The following is a 16,198-nucleotide window of genomic DNA, read 5'->3' on the forward strand; positions in this document are numbered from 1 at the left end:
AAAAAATCCTGCGGCTAAATGCTGAGAGTTCTCGTCGTCTCTGTGCGCTTATCGGATCCAAGCTCGAGGTTATGCAAAGTTCGTCCTTACACCACATACGTGTCACCTATCAGCGAGGCTTAATCCGAGCTGAAGAAGTCGCATCGATTCGCCGTCGCCGGTTGTTGTCCCACCCTTTGAACCTTTGAACATTTATTAACGTTCTCGATCTTGTTTCCGCGCAGCCCTACCTATAGCCCTACATGTAATGCAAGAGGCTACGAAGCCTTCGCAGCCTACCTTATATTCGACATCTGCACAGTGCGGCTTGGCGGAGCAGGCTAATGGAAGCCAGTTGTTCTTGTAGCTAAGCTGTTCGTGAGAACCGCCCGGCTCCGAATTGAGTTGAGTCCGTAGAAGCTAAGAGGGGGGGTAAAGACCCGATTCGATACCTATTATATGATATTGCGCTTATGGTATTACAACTCGTAGCCAGTTATTTTTATCATTGATAGGTAGGTAGAGAAAGGAACGTAGCCCAACCCAGTGAGTCATTCCCACGCGACTGGTGTAGAGAGCTGAGCTGAGCTCGAACATACCTACCTACCTAGACTATCGCATGTCCTAAGGCTTGCATAGCTGGCTCCTCGTCAGCTTAGCAACACTGAGTTCCGCCCGACTTATTTCGTCCAACGGAGCTGTCATCTTGGACATTAATTGGGCTTCGTTTTAACGCAGGCGCATGTCATGTAGGTAGGTACCTAACCTATTGTATGTGTTGCCAACGCGACGGAATCCTTAGGAGCGCGGCTATGTGAGTCAGTGTTGTCCGAGAGGAGATATCGGCTATCTAGGTCGGTAGGTAAGGCTAGGGGGGTAGTTCTAACATACTCGCTTCTGACGGAGGGGGTAGAAGTATTGGGTTTAGGTATGTTCTATGTGACCTTCGGTCGTTTTGAGGCTTTGCATTTGAAACTTATATAGGAATGTGGCCTTGTGATACGAGTTTTACTATATAATATAGAGCCCATCATGTTAGCATGGTTTAGGCAGAGTTCTAGTATATGATGCAACCTCGAAGCAGTTTCACTTCCCAGTTCATCCTCTTTATCCTTATCCAGCCCTACGCTCGTATGCAGATCTCGGTTTCAGGTGAGAAGCGAATACTAAGGCCCAGATTGAGTCAAACACCCGATATTTGAAATCTTCAAGTGATTCTCCGCAAATTCCTGGACCCTGAAGAAAAAAAAAACCATCCAACTTAGTTACCTACAACGAGCGTATAAGGCAATGACACGGGTTCAGCTGAGAACTATGGTATTAGGTAGATTCGATTAGTTAATCGAAAAGCTATAAGCTCTCTTTAGAATTCAATGCTATGTTACAGTCCTCCAGCTTCGAATATAGGTAGGTATTTATCAAGTGGTGCATATCTCATATTCAACCTCACCCTTAGGTAGTTATACGTTAGGTACCTAGGTAGGTACGCTGTTCATATTAGTTAATCGTAACTTGTACACGCTTAACGGATGTTCAACATGTCACCTTAGAGGTAGTAACCCTACATCTAACCCAAACCACTCGATGAAGCAAATGAAAATGACATTCCCTCCGTAGAAGAGGTATCTAAGAGCCCAGCATTCCCAACCGCGATACGCAAATTCCAACCGCATCAGCACGGCCTCCTGCCCGTCGCCGCCAACAGACGCGGGCCCCTGAATATCAGCTAGGAGATCCAACGGCGAGGGACCTGTCAAGCTAGCTTATCGTAAGCCTGTCCCCCTTACTTTTCTCCCCGTCTCCATTCCCAAACCATCGCCCTTTCCATTAAGTAAATGAAAACAGCACCAGATCTAATATGAAGCGGCTTATCGGTGGTATCAGCCTGGCAAAAGCAGACTGGCAGCAGCAGACCTTTCGGGCGGGAGCAGTACGTGACTTCCCCCTACGTTCCGTCGCCTCTCCTTATTATCCTATTATTGGTTTATCATGTTAAACCTCTCCCTTTCTAGCTTGGGCCGCATCGGCGCGTTGTTCCCGCGCGGTCTCGAGAGCGAAATCCAGTCCACAGCACCAGGCTGCTTTCCCAAAGCATGGCTCTCAGCCCCGGACGAGGCCGAAGTGCGAAGTGCCCGCCGCCGGATACGCGAGGTTTGGAAGCAACTACGCGCGGCTCGCGGTGCAGGAGATGCGCATGGGGCGGAGCAAGAACGGGTTCCTGCTGCAAGCGGTCGCGGGCGCGGTTCGTCGGAAGAGCCCGGAGCAGCTGAGGGATATGGCGGAGCGCGTTGGGAGGGAGAGGATTATGGTCTTGCATGGGACAGCGGATAGGATGATTCCGGTGGGTCATAGTAGGAAGTTGATTGAGTATATTAACCCCGGGAAGGCCCTGGTTAAAGAAGGGTTGGGACACACGCCGATTCAACAGACTACGAGGTGGTTCAATGAGTTATTGGAGGAGAGAGATGTGCCCTTGGTGAGAGGTTGAGTGAGAGGTGAGGAGGAGTCTATTTTGGTACAATGATGTAGATATGCTGGTGATGTCGATATATAATAGCAGTATCTCTAACTCATGTTAAATGTAGGAAACTTGTTATATTCACTATCAGACAATAGGCACTAAGTGTGAGTTGTTGTGGCGACTCCTATCCGCACATACCTGACCTGGTGAAAGGCCATATACCACAATAACAAACAATCTCCAAGCCGGGTTGGGCTGTTGGTGAGGTCGCCTGAGGGCAGTAACCTGATGTTCCTAGTTGGCTCTATGGGATAATTGCGGTCATTACGCAGTCGAGGAAAACGTGTACCTTACAATGTAGGTACACGAGGAGTCTTGCGGAAGACTGAGTCACAATCAAGAGCGATCAACGCCAGTGTTCAACAGGTTACTGCGAGGGAGAAGCTGGTTCGAATCCAGCACCTGGTAATAAATTCTTTTTTCAAAAAAAAAATCTTTTCTTTTTCAATTAATCAATCATGTTTACTTCTTTCCAGAGGTAACCCCCCAACCCCCCCTTTTTTTCATCAGGTCTATTCATCAATAATCACTCCCCTATTCTTGGCACGCACCATCAACGCCGGCTTATGCCACAAGGACGAGAGCATCCGAGACTCGCCGTGCCAGTCTAATGTTGGGTCGACGAGTTGTAAATCGTACGTCCAGAGGAGCTTGGTAAGTGTAGTCCGCAGCTCCAACCACGCCAAATTCCTACCAATACATCCTCTTGGACCTACCGACCACGGTTGGCTACACTCTAAGCTGTCGCTCCCGTTGGGCTCTAACCAGCGCTCTGGCTTAAACGACCACGGGTCTTCGAAGTTTGCTGGGGTCATACAGGATGAAAGGGGACTCGTATACACAGTGGTCTGTGATGATGAAGTTAGCTAACTTTCCTTGGGTGTTACCTGATGGAGATTGATGTGGAGGAGGTAGATGGTGCTAACTTACCCCTCCAGGAAGAGGGCAACCATCAACTACGTCTCCGTTATCCGGAACGAGACGAGGCAGCCCCATCGGTGTTGGCGGATACATACGCAACCCCTCCAGGATGACCGCGCGAAGGTACGGCATAGACGCGGTGGAAATATGAGATATATCCGAGTACTTAGCAAATGTGCTCCGGATCTCGTCTGTCAGCTTGGCCATGCTATACGTGTTTTGCAGAAGGTAGTAGACGATGGCAGCCAGACTCGATGCGGTGGTGTCGCTTCCAGCGACGACGAAGTCCGAGGCGTGCGCGGCGATTTGCCGGTCTGAGACTCTCCCAGGATCTCTGTTCTCGAGGATCCGAGTTAAGAAGTCTTTGCGGTCTGTTTTTCTTGTGATTCGCCTTATTTCAAGTTAGTGAGTAGTAAGAAACGGATGTGTTGAATCAAGGTCTCATCTCGCATACCTTTTGACAAGGTCGTAGCATAGTCGCTCGTTGGTTTTCACGCCTTCTACAGCTTTCTTAAGCTTGGAGCGGAAGAGCACGCGAAGAATTGCCCCGATGGTAGGGTAGCGGTTGAAAATATCTACGAACACGCCTTGCCTAAGGCCGTCCAGAGTTATAGATATCCAGGGATGTCGCTCATCTAGCTTAGTATTAGCTAACTGCCTTTCCAGCAAAACATGATTAGAGTGAAAATAGGGGATTTAAACTTACCGTTATCCAGCGCACCGAAGGTCTCCCCGAAAGCGAGATCGCCGGTGATATCAAAAGTCATCGATTCGAACAACGTCGAAACGTCAACCCCCTTTTCCATGGAACCTTTAATTCCAACCAGTCGTACGAGCTTGTCAACAGAGGTAGCAATAAGCGACTCTTGCTCCACGATGGCGCGGTCGGAAAATGCGCCGGCTAGAGTATTTCGCATCTCCTTGTGAACTTCGGGTCTTCTCTCACTTATAATCGAGCTGATTCCATTCCCGGCGAAGTTGCCGCCGTCGTAGAAAGTCCCCTTTATGAAGATTTGCCGACCAGGCTTCTGGCCGTAGATGTCCTTCCATGATTGGGCGGTATTGAAGGAGACCTCGTTTGGTGCAACGCGAACAACGTGACCTATATAACAACATATCAGTCCCATTGGACTCTGAACTCGTATACTTAAATCTGGTTAACATACCATATCTATTATGTAGTTCAAGTAGTTTGTAAGGTTGACGACCTCCGAGCATCCATGAGCAGTACGGTATCTGTGATATTCATAAGTCTTGAGTATATGATACCTATCTCGCTACCAAGATGGTGGCTGAACTTACATCGCTAATAGCGGCGACCCAGGGACCTGGGATCTTAGACAGAGGATGGAAGTAGAGGTTGTATATTATCTGATATACCCAATAGCCGGTAATCTGTTGATGTTAGTTCAGACTATAAGGTTTGAGGATAGGTAGGTTCGTTACAATCAGAGCAAGCGGTATGAGTCCAGCCCGAACGAATTCGGTGAACGTTGTCCGACCTTGTAAAAGTTCCATTGCTGAAGAATGTGGTGTTTGTAGTCTTCCCACCCCTTTCGTGGGTTACACTATCTTTATATATGGAATAAGTGTACCTAATATATCAACCAGGTAGCTGGTATCCTTGTCTTAAACCGCGAGGATAATGGGAATTCGGGTCCAAGCCATGCATTGTTATATCTACAGGGTCCTTAATATAGGTTCAATATGACGCCTTGCTGTCTAGGTTAGCCCTACTCACTTTAATAGGGCATACCGCCGAGTTACACATCATTGCTTTCTTCACACACATGACGATATAGGCGCTACAAGCGATACAGACGATACAAACTCGACGATGTCATCTCTCATACCATAAAATCCAGCCCACTATCATGTATGTCAGATTCGTTCGAGCGGACCCACGGCTAACTAGGCCAATGAGGTTATCGAGAGTAAACTAGAAGAGGAAGCCATCACACACCCCGCCAATAGAGCCAATAGAAGAGAGACAAAAGAGTTTTGTGTAACGACGACAAGTCTAAAAGATCATGTAAGACAATATATCGATGGCGTTTCTTCTTCTAGTTGACCAGCCAATCGATTGCTACCTAACTTAGATTGACTAGATAGATCGAAGTGTGAGAAGTGCCGACCCGAACAAGAGACACATCACGTCGTCCCTTGTACCTTCAAAGCAGCTGCAAGCATATTCCTTGCAGAAAACCCTAGAGAAATCAAGAGAGTGCCGTTCTGGTGTAGCATCGTGGCTGCGTAGCATAGTCGGATTTGCAATGTGTGAGTGGTAGTAATACCACTCATTATCAGATAGACTGTAATAGCAATTGTGGTATTAAGAAATACACTTTTGGCTCAGCGGTGCGTCTTTGACACAATAGTAATAGAGGAAGACACTAGATCTTCTAAATCGCGAAGCCGAAGTTTTCCAGTTTTCCTCTAATAAATGCCACAATGTCGTTCCTAGAGACCAGACCAAACCAGATCAAATCAGACTGCCTGTAAAGTCAGGAACACCCTAACGTTATTATCTATTTAAGTATTACGAGGCAGAGAGCAGCTTAATTGCGAGACAAAAGAAAATCCATTAAGAAAGGAGCTTTGCCCATTTTTTCCGCAACGAATTCCTACCTAGGTAAACTTAAGGGATTAGACTATTGTATGACCAGCTTGTAAGAGCAGGGGTCGGCGACGTCCGTCCAAAATTTGGGCGCAAATCGCGTCTGTGTGTCTTCACTTAAGGTATCCGACCGCAACGTGTTTCTCCACTAAAACTTGGACGCATAAAGTAATCTATGAATGCAAATATATAGGAAGGTCAAGTAGCCAGCCTGAGATCTATATAGGTAGTAGGAGAAAGCGAAAGCGAAGGGGAAAGGGGGAAGGGGAGGGAGGGGGGTGCCCAGACTCCCAGACTCGCGCCCGCGTAATAACGCAAATGCGAGATTCAACTTGTTCGCATAACATGGTATTGCGCAAGAAACGAGTTACATGTACAGAAAACTACCGAAAGCCCAAGAACTTGTTTGTCTTGGGTGTACCACGAGGTGTTTTCGGTGTAAGAATTGGCCGTTCGAACATTGCTTATTGGTTCGGCCTCAGGCGCTATCATGCATATAATCAACACGATGATTGGGCTACGTCACCGGATTCGCGCCATGCATGTGCGATTGGAGTCCTGAGAGGTAACGCAACTCGCATCGAACCAGCCTAATTTTCGTTTGGCCTCAGAGTCTTATCCGATCACACATTGGCCTAAAAACCAAGAAACAAGAGCAAGAACAAGAACATGTCATGACCCTCATACCATCGCATATAAACCCCCTTCGCAAACTCTAGCCACGGTCAGATTCTCCCCCCTTTCTTTCCTTTTCGCTAAGCATTTCGAAGGAGAGGGGGGAGTCGAAGATATCTCTCCTCGCCCTTCGTACGAGTAAGTCACCCCTCCCCCTCTTTCCTTGTGCCCTTAACATTTTCTCCTCTATCTTTGGCACGACAACAACTAATAACGTTTTGTTTTTCCACAGCTTGCGCTAAACTTAACCGACTGTTACAATAACCAACTGTGACTCCCGAGGGAGGGCAAAGTCTGTCCTCCCTCGTCACTAATTTCGGAACGATGCAGCAGTAGTCAGGCAAATGAAGGCTCCGACGGAAGTCCGCCGGAGGTTGGTCTCGAGGGCGCTTTTATTGGACTGGAAGTGTCTCCTGACCTCTTCGAATTTCCCGGAGCCTTTGATGTTCTCGATTACTATACGGGAGGGGATCCTGGAGAGGGGATCCCTGGAGGAGATGCTCCAGACGGACCTCTGGAGGGGAGTGGAGGTGGGAGTCGTGGAGAAGAAGCGGAGGATGCGTGGTTGGGTGTGCCGATGCCTGGTCAATTCCCAATTTCCAACTGGTTGGCGATTGACGTCAACAACGACACTCGTAATGAAACATGTGGCGATGCTGGGTATGGCTGTTCCCCCGAGCAGTCTCTAAATGCCCAGCTTGCCAACTTCAACCAATACGATCTGGGCCTTGGCCCAAATACGGAGTCAGATTTTGACCCCTGGTCACTGAAGTTCGACTCAAATATAGGATCGGATTTCGACCCGTCGTCACTAAACTTCAGCCCCCCTACCGGGCAGCCCCCCATATCAATAGAGGAGCAGAGTGGACTGTCCACGGGCGCGCGTTCAGAAAAGGGCTCAAATGAACATCTTACGAGACCGGATTTCGTGTGCGGTATATGTGACGTCCCCTTCTCTTCACAGGGCAAGTTAAAGTAAGTCAATCGATCTCTAGCAAGGAAAAGAAAATGGGACTAACTAACCACTGCGCAGTACACATAATAGACGTCACGACAAGAGGCATCGCTGCAATCAATGCGATTGGCGATTCCCAGAAGCACGAGACCTACGCCGCCACGTACAGTCGGTGCACCAGCAGGAGCAGGAGCAATGCCCGCAGTGCGGGAAGACGTTGAAACGACGGGGTGATAACTTGCGGCGGCATATGTCGCGTTATTGCAAAAATAAGAATATGATTGAATAAGGAATTCAAGGTGGGATTGGATTGGATCGGATCGACCAGTTTCGCAGAGGCACACCAGACGACGAAGAAAGAGACGGGAAAAAAAAAAAAAAACAATGGCAGGGGATGAGCGCTCCATTCAAAAGATACTTGTATAAAAAACATAAAATACTCTCAGGTAACCGTGTGAGCCCCGATCGACGTGATGATGTATTGTATTACAATACATCATCACGTCGATCGGGGACATGGTTCAGTCCAGCCTGGAGAGGGATTCCTTTATGTTATAACAAGAAACGGTACATATATATATACCTACGGTATATATTTACCTACCCATTCCCTTAGGCATGTCACTCACCGATGGGGAATGGGTAGGTAAATACATACACATACAGTTACCGCTGTTTTAACCTGGATGGGAGGCGCGAACCGATTAATGAAAACAATTCCCTTGCCATACATATGTGCTTCTACTATATATGTGCTCCGTCGATGTTGACCACCTGACCAAATACGTAGCTGGTGCTACTCTACTGCAGTGTAATGTTACCTCTGCCTGTAAAAGTGACTCCGAAATCATACCTTGCTGGAACCCCATTCATCCAATCAAGGTACCTAATGTACCTATCCAAGAAGTCCGATTTTCATGCATGTTAGTAGGTACCGGTACCTATCTGAATTACAACCCGTCCGCTCTCTACGGGTATACCCTACCAGCCAGCCTAAACGTAGACGGGTCCGCCGTATCGACAGCGTATTCCCAGACCTGATCATCCGCTATCCCGTAGAACGTCGCGTCCGTCGTCATCGCGATCGCAGAGAAATTCGTCGCCTCCCCGTCGGCAAAGTCGATCCGCGGTATCGCGTCGTACGCCGTCCTCCCGTCCCACCGAGCCCCCTTAACCCCGCCGTCCGTCGACAGCGCGACGAACAGCGCTTCCGTCCAGTTGTTCATCGCCGTGGCGGCGAACTGCCGCGTCGTTAACGGGTCCACGTCGTTTAAGATCGTCCCGTCTGGTTGGTTATGTAAACACGGTCAGTGGTTCAACTTTCAAACTGACTGTTTGTTATGCAAACAAGCAAAAAAAAAAAAAAAAAAAAAAAAAAATCTTACCGTCTTCCTTCCAGTTCCAATCCCCGATAAACGTCGTCTTCCCAATCGAGCTCGGCCTCCGCTGGGACGCGAGCGTCAGCCCGTGCACGTACGTGCCCATGAGCGACGGCAGGAGGGCCAAGCTCGCGGTCCCCGAGACCGCGCTGGCGCTGACCACGGGCTCCGTGTTATTATCCCAATTGCTCGCGTTGGTGATCCGGATGTAGCCCTCCCGCCCCTGGTACGCGAGGATCCAGTCGCCGACGCAGTTGTCCGCGGGACACCGCTGCCAGGCGACCGCGAGCTGGGTGCGGTTCCAGGTGCGCAGCACCGACGGGCTGAACGTCCAGTAGTCCGGGTTGCCGACCGGGTCGTTCGCGTTCAGCCAGCTGACCGTCGGGTCCGGGTCCTGGTCGGCCGAGGCCTCGGAGAACCACACGTGCACCTCGTACAGCGAGCCCCAGCGGCTGTCGGCCGCCGCGCACGCCAGGGCCGTGCCGGGGAGCGGGCGGATCGCGCCGTGCGTCGACGGCGCCATCAGCCGGCTGAGGTTCCTCGTCGTCCACGTCCGGTTCTCCGAGTCCCACTGCCGGCTGATGAGGGAGCTGTGCGGGTCCTGGAAGAACACGTGCCTGTGGACGTTGCCCCGCGCGTCGGTGAAGTTGGACGCGGTGAGCTTCGACGTGCTGAGGACGTTGACGTTCTCCGCCGGATCCTCGCCCGACGACGGCGAACCGGAGCTGCGGCTCCGGCTCGATAAGCCGCCCGCAACACCGCCGGCGATGACCGCGATTATTATTAATATGACGACCGCTAGGACGATCTTAAATGTACTTGGTGATAAGCCGCATCTCCTTTTCTTCGCGTTACCGTCGTTATATTCCTCCCGGGCGACTGTCGCCTCCGCGTCGACACCGCTTGCTTCCGGCTTCGGGGCATTATCCCACGCGTTGAGCGTCGATACAGGCTGCGGGTATTGACTCTCCGGATGAGGCACCGCTTCCTTGTTCGAGTCGTGAAGGCCGTGAATATTCCAGGACTCTACGCCTTGCACTTCGAGAGTGCTGTAAGGTTCGGGGCCGCCATAGTGATTGCCTACCGATGCCATTGAGACATAGCTACTTCATACAGTAGCCGGGTACGGGTGTGCGTGTGTGTGTTGAATGAAGGAGATGAGAACTTCCAAACACGGCCCCGTAAGGCGAGAGAGAGAGAGTTTTCCTCTCCGCATTTTCTAAAGGGGACGTGGGTGTCTGGAAAAACGATCGACATTCAGTAGCGTACTTGCCTTTCGCCATCCTTAGTTTCCATAGTTTCTCACTCTGTATCATCCCTACTGCGCTCCCTGACGTATAGGTGAGATTTTGGATTCAGCTTGGCAGCGAAGCTTACTCTTAATTGGTAAAAGCAAGTGCTCGAAGACCCGGTAAATAAGAGACATGTACTATATAGTAGACTAAGGATGAAGATCATGCTTCACGTGTAGCAAGTGTTACCGTAAGTGGCTCACAAAACTTATGGAGCTCCGGTACATAGTATATGGCAGCCTATTCTCATTGGGCAATGTTATTCGCCATCTAAGGGTCACATAAGCCCCAGTGAGCCCATATCAGCTATATCTAAAGTTGGCTGTGCCATCCTTTCGTCGTTTCCGCTCGGCATGTAGCCCGGGTATCCAAGCATCTTACTCTCGGTCCTTCGAGGTGTGGACCATCTTAGACGTGCATGCCGATCCTCATAAGAACATGAACGAATCACTACGTGCTATTACACAGGGCTGAAGTTTTTTTTTTTTCTCTTTTTCTTTCCTCTCTTTTCAGCTCCGGCATTGTCAGCATTCCTCTACGCCTGTCTTTGGTTTCTATGCTTCTCGAAGTTTTCGCCAATCTGCTGCGCATTGAATTATTTATATTTGGATAGATTGGTGTGGTTGCTTTTCGGGATCGGGTACTCCGTAGTTTCACAAGATCGTCGGATTCATAAAGGCCTTATCACGTTCTATGATTAGAGTTCAGGTTTAATTATTATATGTCCTCAAGTGCGAATTTGCTATCATACATTACCATATTCAGATATAATTTTTAAGGTGGTATGTTTTGAGCCTTCCGAGGCTTTCATTTGTTGATACAAGTGGGAAAAGAGGTACTGTAGCAAGTTCACACTTGAGGACATAATAAACTTTAAGATTTCACCACAACTTCTTATAGACATTGGAACCATTGGTAACGTTGGCGAGCCGCTTGCCGCGGGGTAAATTTCCAAGTGTTCTTGTTCTTGTACGCACATGTCGTCCCCACGACTCATGTACTAGAAGTTATGACTGTCTTATCATACTACTGTGTAAATAGCGCTATTTACCTAATTTACATTCATACTACCTCTATTGCTTAAATACCGAAACGCACCCATGGACCTAATTATTGAAATTCACTTAGGATATAAAATGAAAGCGTTGACGAAATAAATTACCTGATTAGCCGCGCGGAAGAATGTTGACAGATACACCGCTGAGCCAAAAGTGTAGGTATTTCTTGAGAGCACAATTGTCTATCTGACCTATGAGTGGTATTACCACTCACAAATGTAATCCATGTGTATGAAGGGGAGAGACTTTGAAATGTCTAAAGATTACACATCATAATCAACCTTGTCCCACTTAAGTCACTTATATTCATCTTCAAAAGTCAGGACATTTAACCAGTGGACGGCACTAATATTCTGAACGTAGTTGGGTAAATTTTTAGCTATTGAACCGTAGTGTCTTTTTTTTTTTCCTTTGGTAATTTCACTATAGGTAATAACTTAATGAGCGTATGCGGGCCGGGCCGGTTAAAAGTGGAACTCTCCCGAAGTCTACCTAAAGTATGGAAGCTACCTAAAGTCCCGGAGCTCTTGGATACATTGAGAAGTGGTATAACCGTATAATGAACAATTATGTGTTGGACCCGACTTGGTAAAGATGCTTCGGTAACTACGGTATGAGAAGATCAAGGATGGCTTGTTGCGTATTATGCGGAGTCTAGAATGGAAATTCAAGTAACACACGAAACGTATAGTCTTGCAGAATCATGACACGCATTCTCGTGCTTCGGTATAGCTTAGCCATCAATTCTTTTTTAACTCCCCGCTAGCTAACAGAAAACCAAAGTTCTTCTTTTTTGGAAGTGCGAACCCTCTGCATGTTTGCTTTCAGTGTCGAGAAATGTATGTATGTACGATGCTCAATATTCCTACACCATTACCCCGTCCATCACACCGTCACTAACCCGGTTCAGTCGTCCGTGTCCTTTATCCGACTCCACTATGCCCCGTCTCGTCCGTCCGTTCATTTTATTTACTTCCTTTTCCTTTCCGCGGCGTCCATCTTCTCCTCGAGTTGTTGGACGTACGCATTCAGTCGCTGGCACGCAGCCTGTAGAGCCTGTATTTTCCGAACAAGACAAAAGAAGTCAGTCGAGGGTGTTGCTTCCGAATGAAAGAAGAGAAGAGTCGAAGTCGAGAAAGAGGACAAACAGCAGCAGCAGGAGCAGCAGGAGGGGGAATTCCAACACTGGAAAAAGAAATCGCTGGAGGTATTTCCCCCCCAACTCCAGCGCTGAGAAAAGCAAAACGCGAGACTCGGAATAATCAAATGCAGTAACGCACATAGATGTCCTCCGTCAATAGCTCGTTAGAAGCCTTATATTCCCGTCTATTGAACTTGCGGTTAGTATCTTATTCCTAGGTAGTTATTTCTGTACGGAGTATTATTTTTTGGTCGAAGTTCCTGCGAGGTATACGCTGTATATCCGAGGACATGAAGGCACGTAGAGACTCTAAAAGAGCGAATGAGACGTAGCTGTCTGGTAGGTAGGTTATACTGACAGGACGTAGCTGTAAATGCCAGCACCGGTAAGAGTCGAACCTAGGAGGAAACCGAACAGTCTGTAACAAGCCATATGCCATTAGTCTCTCTGTATACCTAAGCTAGCCCATTTCCCATATTGCTGTATTCTCGACTCACCCTCCGCGAAAGGCACCCACGGGCTTGCGAGTAGGTAAGGGAGTCGTTGTGTCGGCCATCGCTCGAGTCGTAGCGTGGAAGCCCCGGGCGGCGCGCATCGGAGCAGCTGCAGAGGCGCTTTGAAGTCGGCCGAGTAAAACCCTCGACGCCATGGTTTCGAACAACGAAATTGAAGATATTTCCGTGCGCAATGTTTATTTAGACTATGTAAAAGGATTCTAATTGAAGCGTGTGTAATTTAAGGTTGGGTTTAAACCAAGGTGCTTCGAGAGGACGTCAGTTACAAACTAACGGAGCTAGAGATTCCCCAAGGTGGGCCACTAAGTAGTACCTAAGTTGCTCAAGCGGATATTTTTCGGCAGGACGGTTGGACGGGTTCATAGCAACCACAGGTACCTACCTGGCTGTTGGTCAACCTCGGGACAGCTCACTAAATAAGCCCTCTTGATTGGCTACTGCGATACAGTACATTGCTTACAGGTAGATACCTCCTAGGTACCATGTAGCTCAATACAGCATCTCCGTCACAAAACAAAGCAAAACAAAACTGCATCAAAATACCGATAGCTTGTCGAACCCAATGCAATCGTAAAAACACGTGAAAGAAGAAAAAAAATTCATAACCCTTTATGCTGAACTACCTGAAGTCAACATTCGTATCCCAGTCCCAGTGACCCCCAGCGTACCGGCTGATTAAGGCGTCCCGCTTCATATGGCTAGAAAGTGTACATTTGCTTTTACTTGACTTATTCCTAATTCCCTAGTTTACAACTCATCGTGCGTCGTCTCGGCAGCCTCGCTGCTGGTAGACGAAGACTCACTTGCACCCGATGCAACGGGGGTCTCTTCCTCCTCCTTCACCGACACGTCGGCTTTGTACTTGCCGTTCTCTTTGACGAACTCAATCAGATCCTCGACAGTTCGGCTGCCTGAGTAGGTGACCGGCTTGCCCTTGGCACCGGCGGGGTACAGCTTGATGGTGGGGAATCCCTGAATCTCATCCGGGACATCGTTGGTGGTGGCGTCAACCTTTGCGATGACGACCTTGTCCTTGAAGTCGCTCTTGCCGTACAGAGAAGCGAGGTCCTCGTACTTAGGGGCAAGAGCCTTGCAGTGACCGCACCAGGGAGCGTAGAACTCGATCAAGACATCCTTGGAGTCGTCCAAGACAATTTCATCGTATGTCTTGCCAACCACAACTGTGACCGGGCCCTCCTGCTTCTCGGGAATGGGCTCAGACTTGAGGCTAGGCTCAATCTTCCCGGCGCTGAAGTCGTCAACAAAAGCGCTGATAGTCTCCAAGGTAATCTCCTTCGACTGGTCAAAGGGGAACTTTTGGTTCTTAACAGTCTCCTGGATGGCGAAGGCAGGGAACTTGTCGGCCTTAAGGTTAAGGTTGTTGGCGTGGGCACCGAAAGCCGAAGCATCGATGGTAGCAAAGTTGATCTTGCCACGGTACTTCTCGGCAACGGGCTTCAGGGCATCGCTAAGTTCCTTTCGCTGCTCGGCAGTCTCGGAGAAGATGTAGGCAAGAGGAATACCAGCAGACATGTAGCCGGAGTAGGTCTCAGGGCCGACCTCACCAACCAAGGGGGTAGAAGCAACCTTGGCGAACTTCTCAATAGCTTCCTCGTCAAACTTCTCCGTAAAGGTAGCCTTGCCCTCATCGAACTGCTTGTACAGAATAACAGCCGGCGCCTTAACACCCTCAGCTTTAGCTAACGCAGCATCGTTGGTGGCGCCGAAGAGGTAAGAGTCCCTGTACTTCTCAGCAACCTTTGTGTAAGTCTCGTTAGAGGCCTTGTCAGAGGCATCGATGTATGCGACCAAGACAACCTTATCGGCGGTCTTGAAGTCCTCGAGGGTTTCCGAGGTTAGAAGCGAAACGGCGGGGAGAGACTGCTTGATCATATACGAAGTGATCCTGGAAATGGAATTAGCAATCGTAATTGAACATTAGATCGAAAGGACTTACGCAGCAGCTTTCCTTTGGCCAGTGTAAGGAGTGATGTTGTCCAGACCACGGAAGATCTTAAGCGTCGGGTAACCCTCAACACCATATGTTTGGCAGAGTTCACTCTCCTCTGTGCAGTCGACCTTGGCTAACTTGATCGACTTCTCCTTCAGCGTGGTAGCAGCCTCTTCGTACTCGGGCGCAAGAGCCTTGCAGTGGCCACACCAGGGGGCGAAGACTATGTAGAGGATTAGCTATAGTCACCAAAACTTATAAGTTGGAGACACAACTTACACTCTGCTAGAACCAGGTCATTGCCCTTGACGAAGTCGTCAAATGTGTCCTTATTTAGTTGTGTGACATCCGATGCGGCATCTGCAGCGTGAACGCCTGTGCTGGCTGCAAGCAGGCCAAAAAGAATGCTACAAGCCTTATACATGGTCAAGCAGCTATGATCACAATTGGTAAGGTTAGCGAATTCAGACTGCGATTTACTGGTGGAGGACGAGGCAGAAATATCGAGCTGGGGGGAGCTTGTAGATATAAGGTGGGGGGAACACGATGGAGAAGAGGGGAAAAAAAAAAAAAGAACAAGAATTAATTTAGCATACCTATAATATACCACTAGCTAGCTACGTTAGAAGGGTAATGAATTGGTCGGATAAGAAAAATGAAGTAAATGTAGAAGCGTAGTCGAAGACGTTTTGTATTCTCCTACAATGGTATATGTGTCCCCTTGAGAACAGGGAGTGTGAATTTGGAGAAGATTGACGGAGTTGGATAAATGGCTGAATAGTTCCGAATATCTGGCCACAGCTTGTACAACCGGTTCAACCTCAAAGCTGAATCATCAGATAGTGCAAAACCGTGCCACTAACTAGCTGTGGCTTACGCAGCTCGACTGCTCAAGCAGGCGATATTGGAAATGCAGGGACGTGGAGGAGCCCCACTTTTCGATAGTAGTTCAATAGAGCTAAACAACCTTATCCAAGCGGTGTGGAGCTCGCTTGGTGGCCAAAACTTAATGACAAGTGTTCTCTTTTCCTACCCCTCTCCCACCAGAAATCTAACGCAAGACGCACCGCCACCCCTCCTGCCCCGATGGGATTTTTTGGGGAACCCTTGTGTTAGTGTAAATGGGTTCCACCTACCGCCGCTAAGCATAGCTACAAACCCCACTCCAATACTTCAATCGCCAATGCTACTCAA

At 48.7% G+C, this 16,198-nt stretch overlaps 6 protein-coding genes across 6 annotated transcripts; 2 read left to right on the forward strand and 4 right to left on the reverse strand.

Annotated features, from left to right (window-relative positions):
* Nucleotides 1-1,837: 1,837 nt before the first annotated feature.
* Nucleotides 1,838-2,467, forward strand: F4812DRAFT_461468 (uncharacterized protein; the record flags this gene model as incomplete). Its single annotated transcript, XM_047937870.1, has 2 exons — nt 1,838-1,909; nt 2,051-2,467. The coding sequence occupies 2 exons, from the start codon at nt 1,838-1,840 to the stop codon at nt 2,465-2,467; spliced, it is 489 nt and encodes a 162-aa protein (XP_047788095.1).
* A 545-nt stretch (nt 2,468-3,012) lies between these two features.
* F4812DRAFT_461469 (benzoate 4-monooxygenase cytochrome P450) lies at nt 3,013-4,939 on the reverse strand (the record flags this gene model as incomplete). Its single annotated transcript, XM_047937871.1, has 7 exons — nt 3,013-3,348; nt 3,431-3,812; nt 3,876-4,056; nt 4,128-4,523; nt 4,588-4,657; nt 4,724-4,816; nt 4,868-4,939. The coding sequence occupies 7 exons, from the start codon at nt 4,937-4,939 to the stop codon at nt 3,013-3,015; spliced, it is 1,530 nt and encodes a 509-aa protein (XP_047788096.1).
* A 2,022-nt stretch (nt 4,940-6,961) lies between these two features.
* On the forward strand, nt 6,962-8,049 carry F4812DRAFT_111718 (uncharacterized protein). Its single transcript, XM_047929350.1, has 2 exons — nt 6,962-7,688; nt 7,747-8,049. The coding sequence occupies exons 1-2, from the start codon at nt 7,291-7,293 to the stop codon at nt 7,955-7,957; spliced, it is 609 nt and encodes a 202-aa protein (XP_047788097.1). The 5' UTR covers nt 6,962-7,290; the 3' UTR covers nt 7,958-8,049.
* Nucleotides 8,050-8,636: 587 nt separating this feature from the next.
* On the reverse strand, nt 8,637-10,140 carry F4812DRAFT_461471 (uncharacterized protein; the record flags this gene model as incomplete). Its single annotated transcript, XM_047937872.1, has 2 exons — nt 8,637-8,953; nt 9,054-10,140. 2 exons carry the CDS (start codon nt 10,138-10,140, stop codon nt 8,637-8,639), a joined length of 1,404 nt encoding a protein of 467 aa, XP_047788098.1.
* Nucleotides 10,141-11,839: 1,699 nt separating this feature from the next.
* F4812DRAFT_437570 (uncharacterized protein) lies at nt 11,840-13,326 on the reverse strand. The gene is made up of 4 exons (XM_047934934.1): nt 13,036-13,326; nt 12,897-12,956; nt 12,678-12,723; nt 11,840-12,453 (listed from the first exon to the last, which is right to left on the reverse strand). Exons 1-4 carry the CDS (start codon nt 13,185-13,187, stop codon nt 12,367-12,369), a joined length of 345 nt encoding a protein of 114 aa, XP_047788099.1. The 5' UTR covers nt 13,188-13,326; the 3' UTR covers nt 11,840-12,366.
* A 474-nt stretch (nt 13,327-13,800) lies between these two features.
* On the reverse strand, nt 13,801-15,428 carry F4812DRAFT_461473 (protein disulfide isomerase; the record flags this gene model as incomplete). The annotated part of the gene is made up of 3 exons (XM_047937873.1): nt 13,801-14,959; nt 15,011-15,227; nt 15,284-15,428. 3 exons carry the CDS (start codon nt 15,426-15,428, stop codon nt 13,801-13,803), a joined length of 1,521 nt encoding a protein of 506 aa, XP_047788100.1.
* Between the last annotated feature and the right edge of the window lie 770 nt (nt 15,429-16,198).

The sequence above is a fragment of the Daldinia caldariorum genome, assembly GCF_022478825.1.
Source record: "Daldinia caldariorum strain CBS 122874 unplaced genomic scaffold F4812scaffold_14, whole genome shotgun sequence".
In the NCBI taxonomy this organism is placed as follows: Eukaryota; Fungi; Ascomycota; class Sordariomycetes; order Xylariales; family Hypoxylaceae; genus Daldinia; species Daldinia caldariorum.

Bases quoted from the DNA above. Each gene is read 5' to 3' on its own strand.
- F4812DRAFT_437570 (XM_047934934.1), bottom strand. From the start codon at position 13,187: ATGGCGTCGAGGGTTTTACTCGGCCGACTTCAAAGCGCCTCTGCAGCT. The intron at 12,957-13,035 runs GTGAGTCGAGAA...GGCTTGTTACAG, and splicing joins GTGGGTGCCTTTCGCGGAGG to ACTGTTCGGTTTCCTCCTAG. The intron at 12,724-12,896 runs GTCAGTATAACC...CAAGTTCAATAG, and splicing joins GGCATTTACAGCTACGTCCT to ACGGGAATATAAGGCTTCTA.
- F4812DRAFT_111718 (XM_047929350.1), top strand. From the start codon at position 7,291: ATGCCTGGTCAATTCCCAATTTCCAACTGGTTGGCGATTGACGTCAAC. The intron at 7,689-7,746 runs GTAAGTCAATCG...ACCACTGCGCAG, and splicing joins TCTTCACAGGGCAAGTTAAA to TACACATAATAGACGTCACG.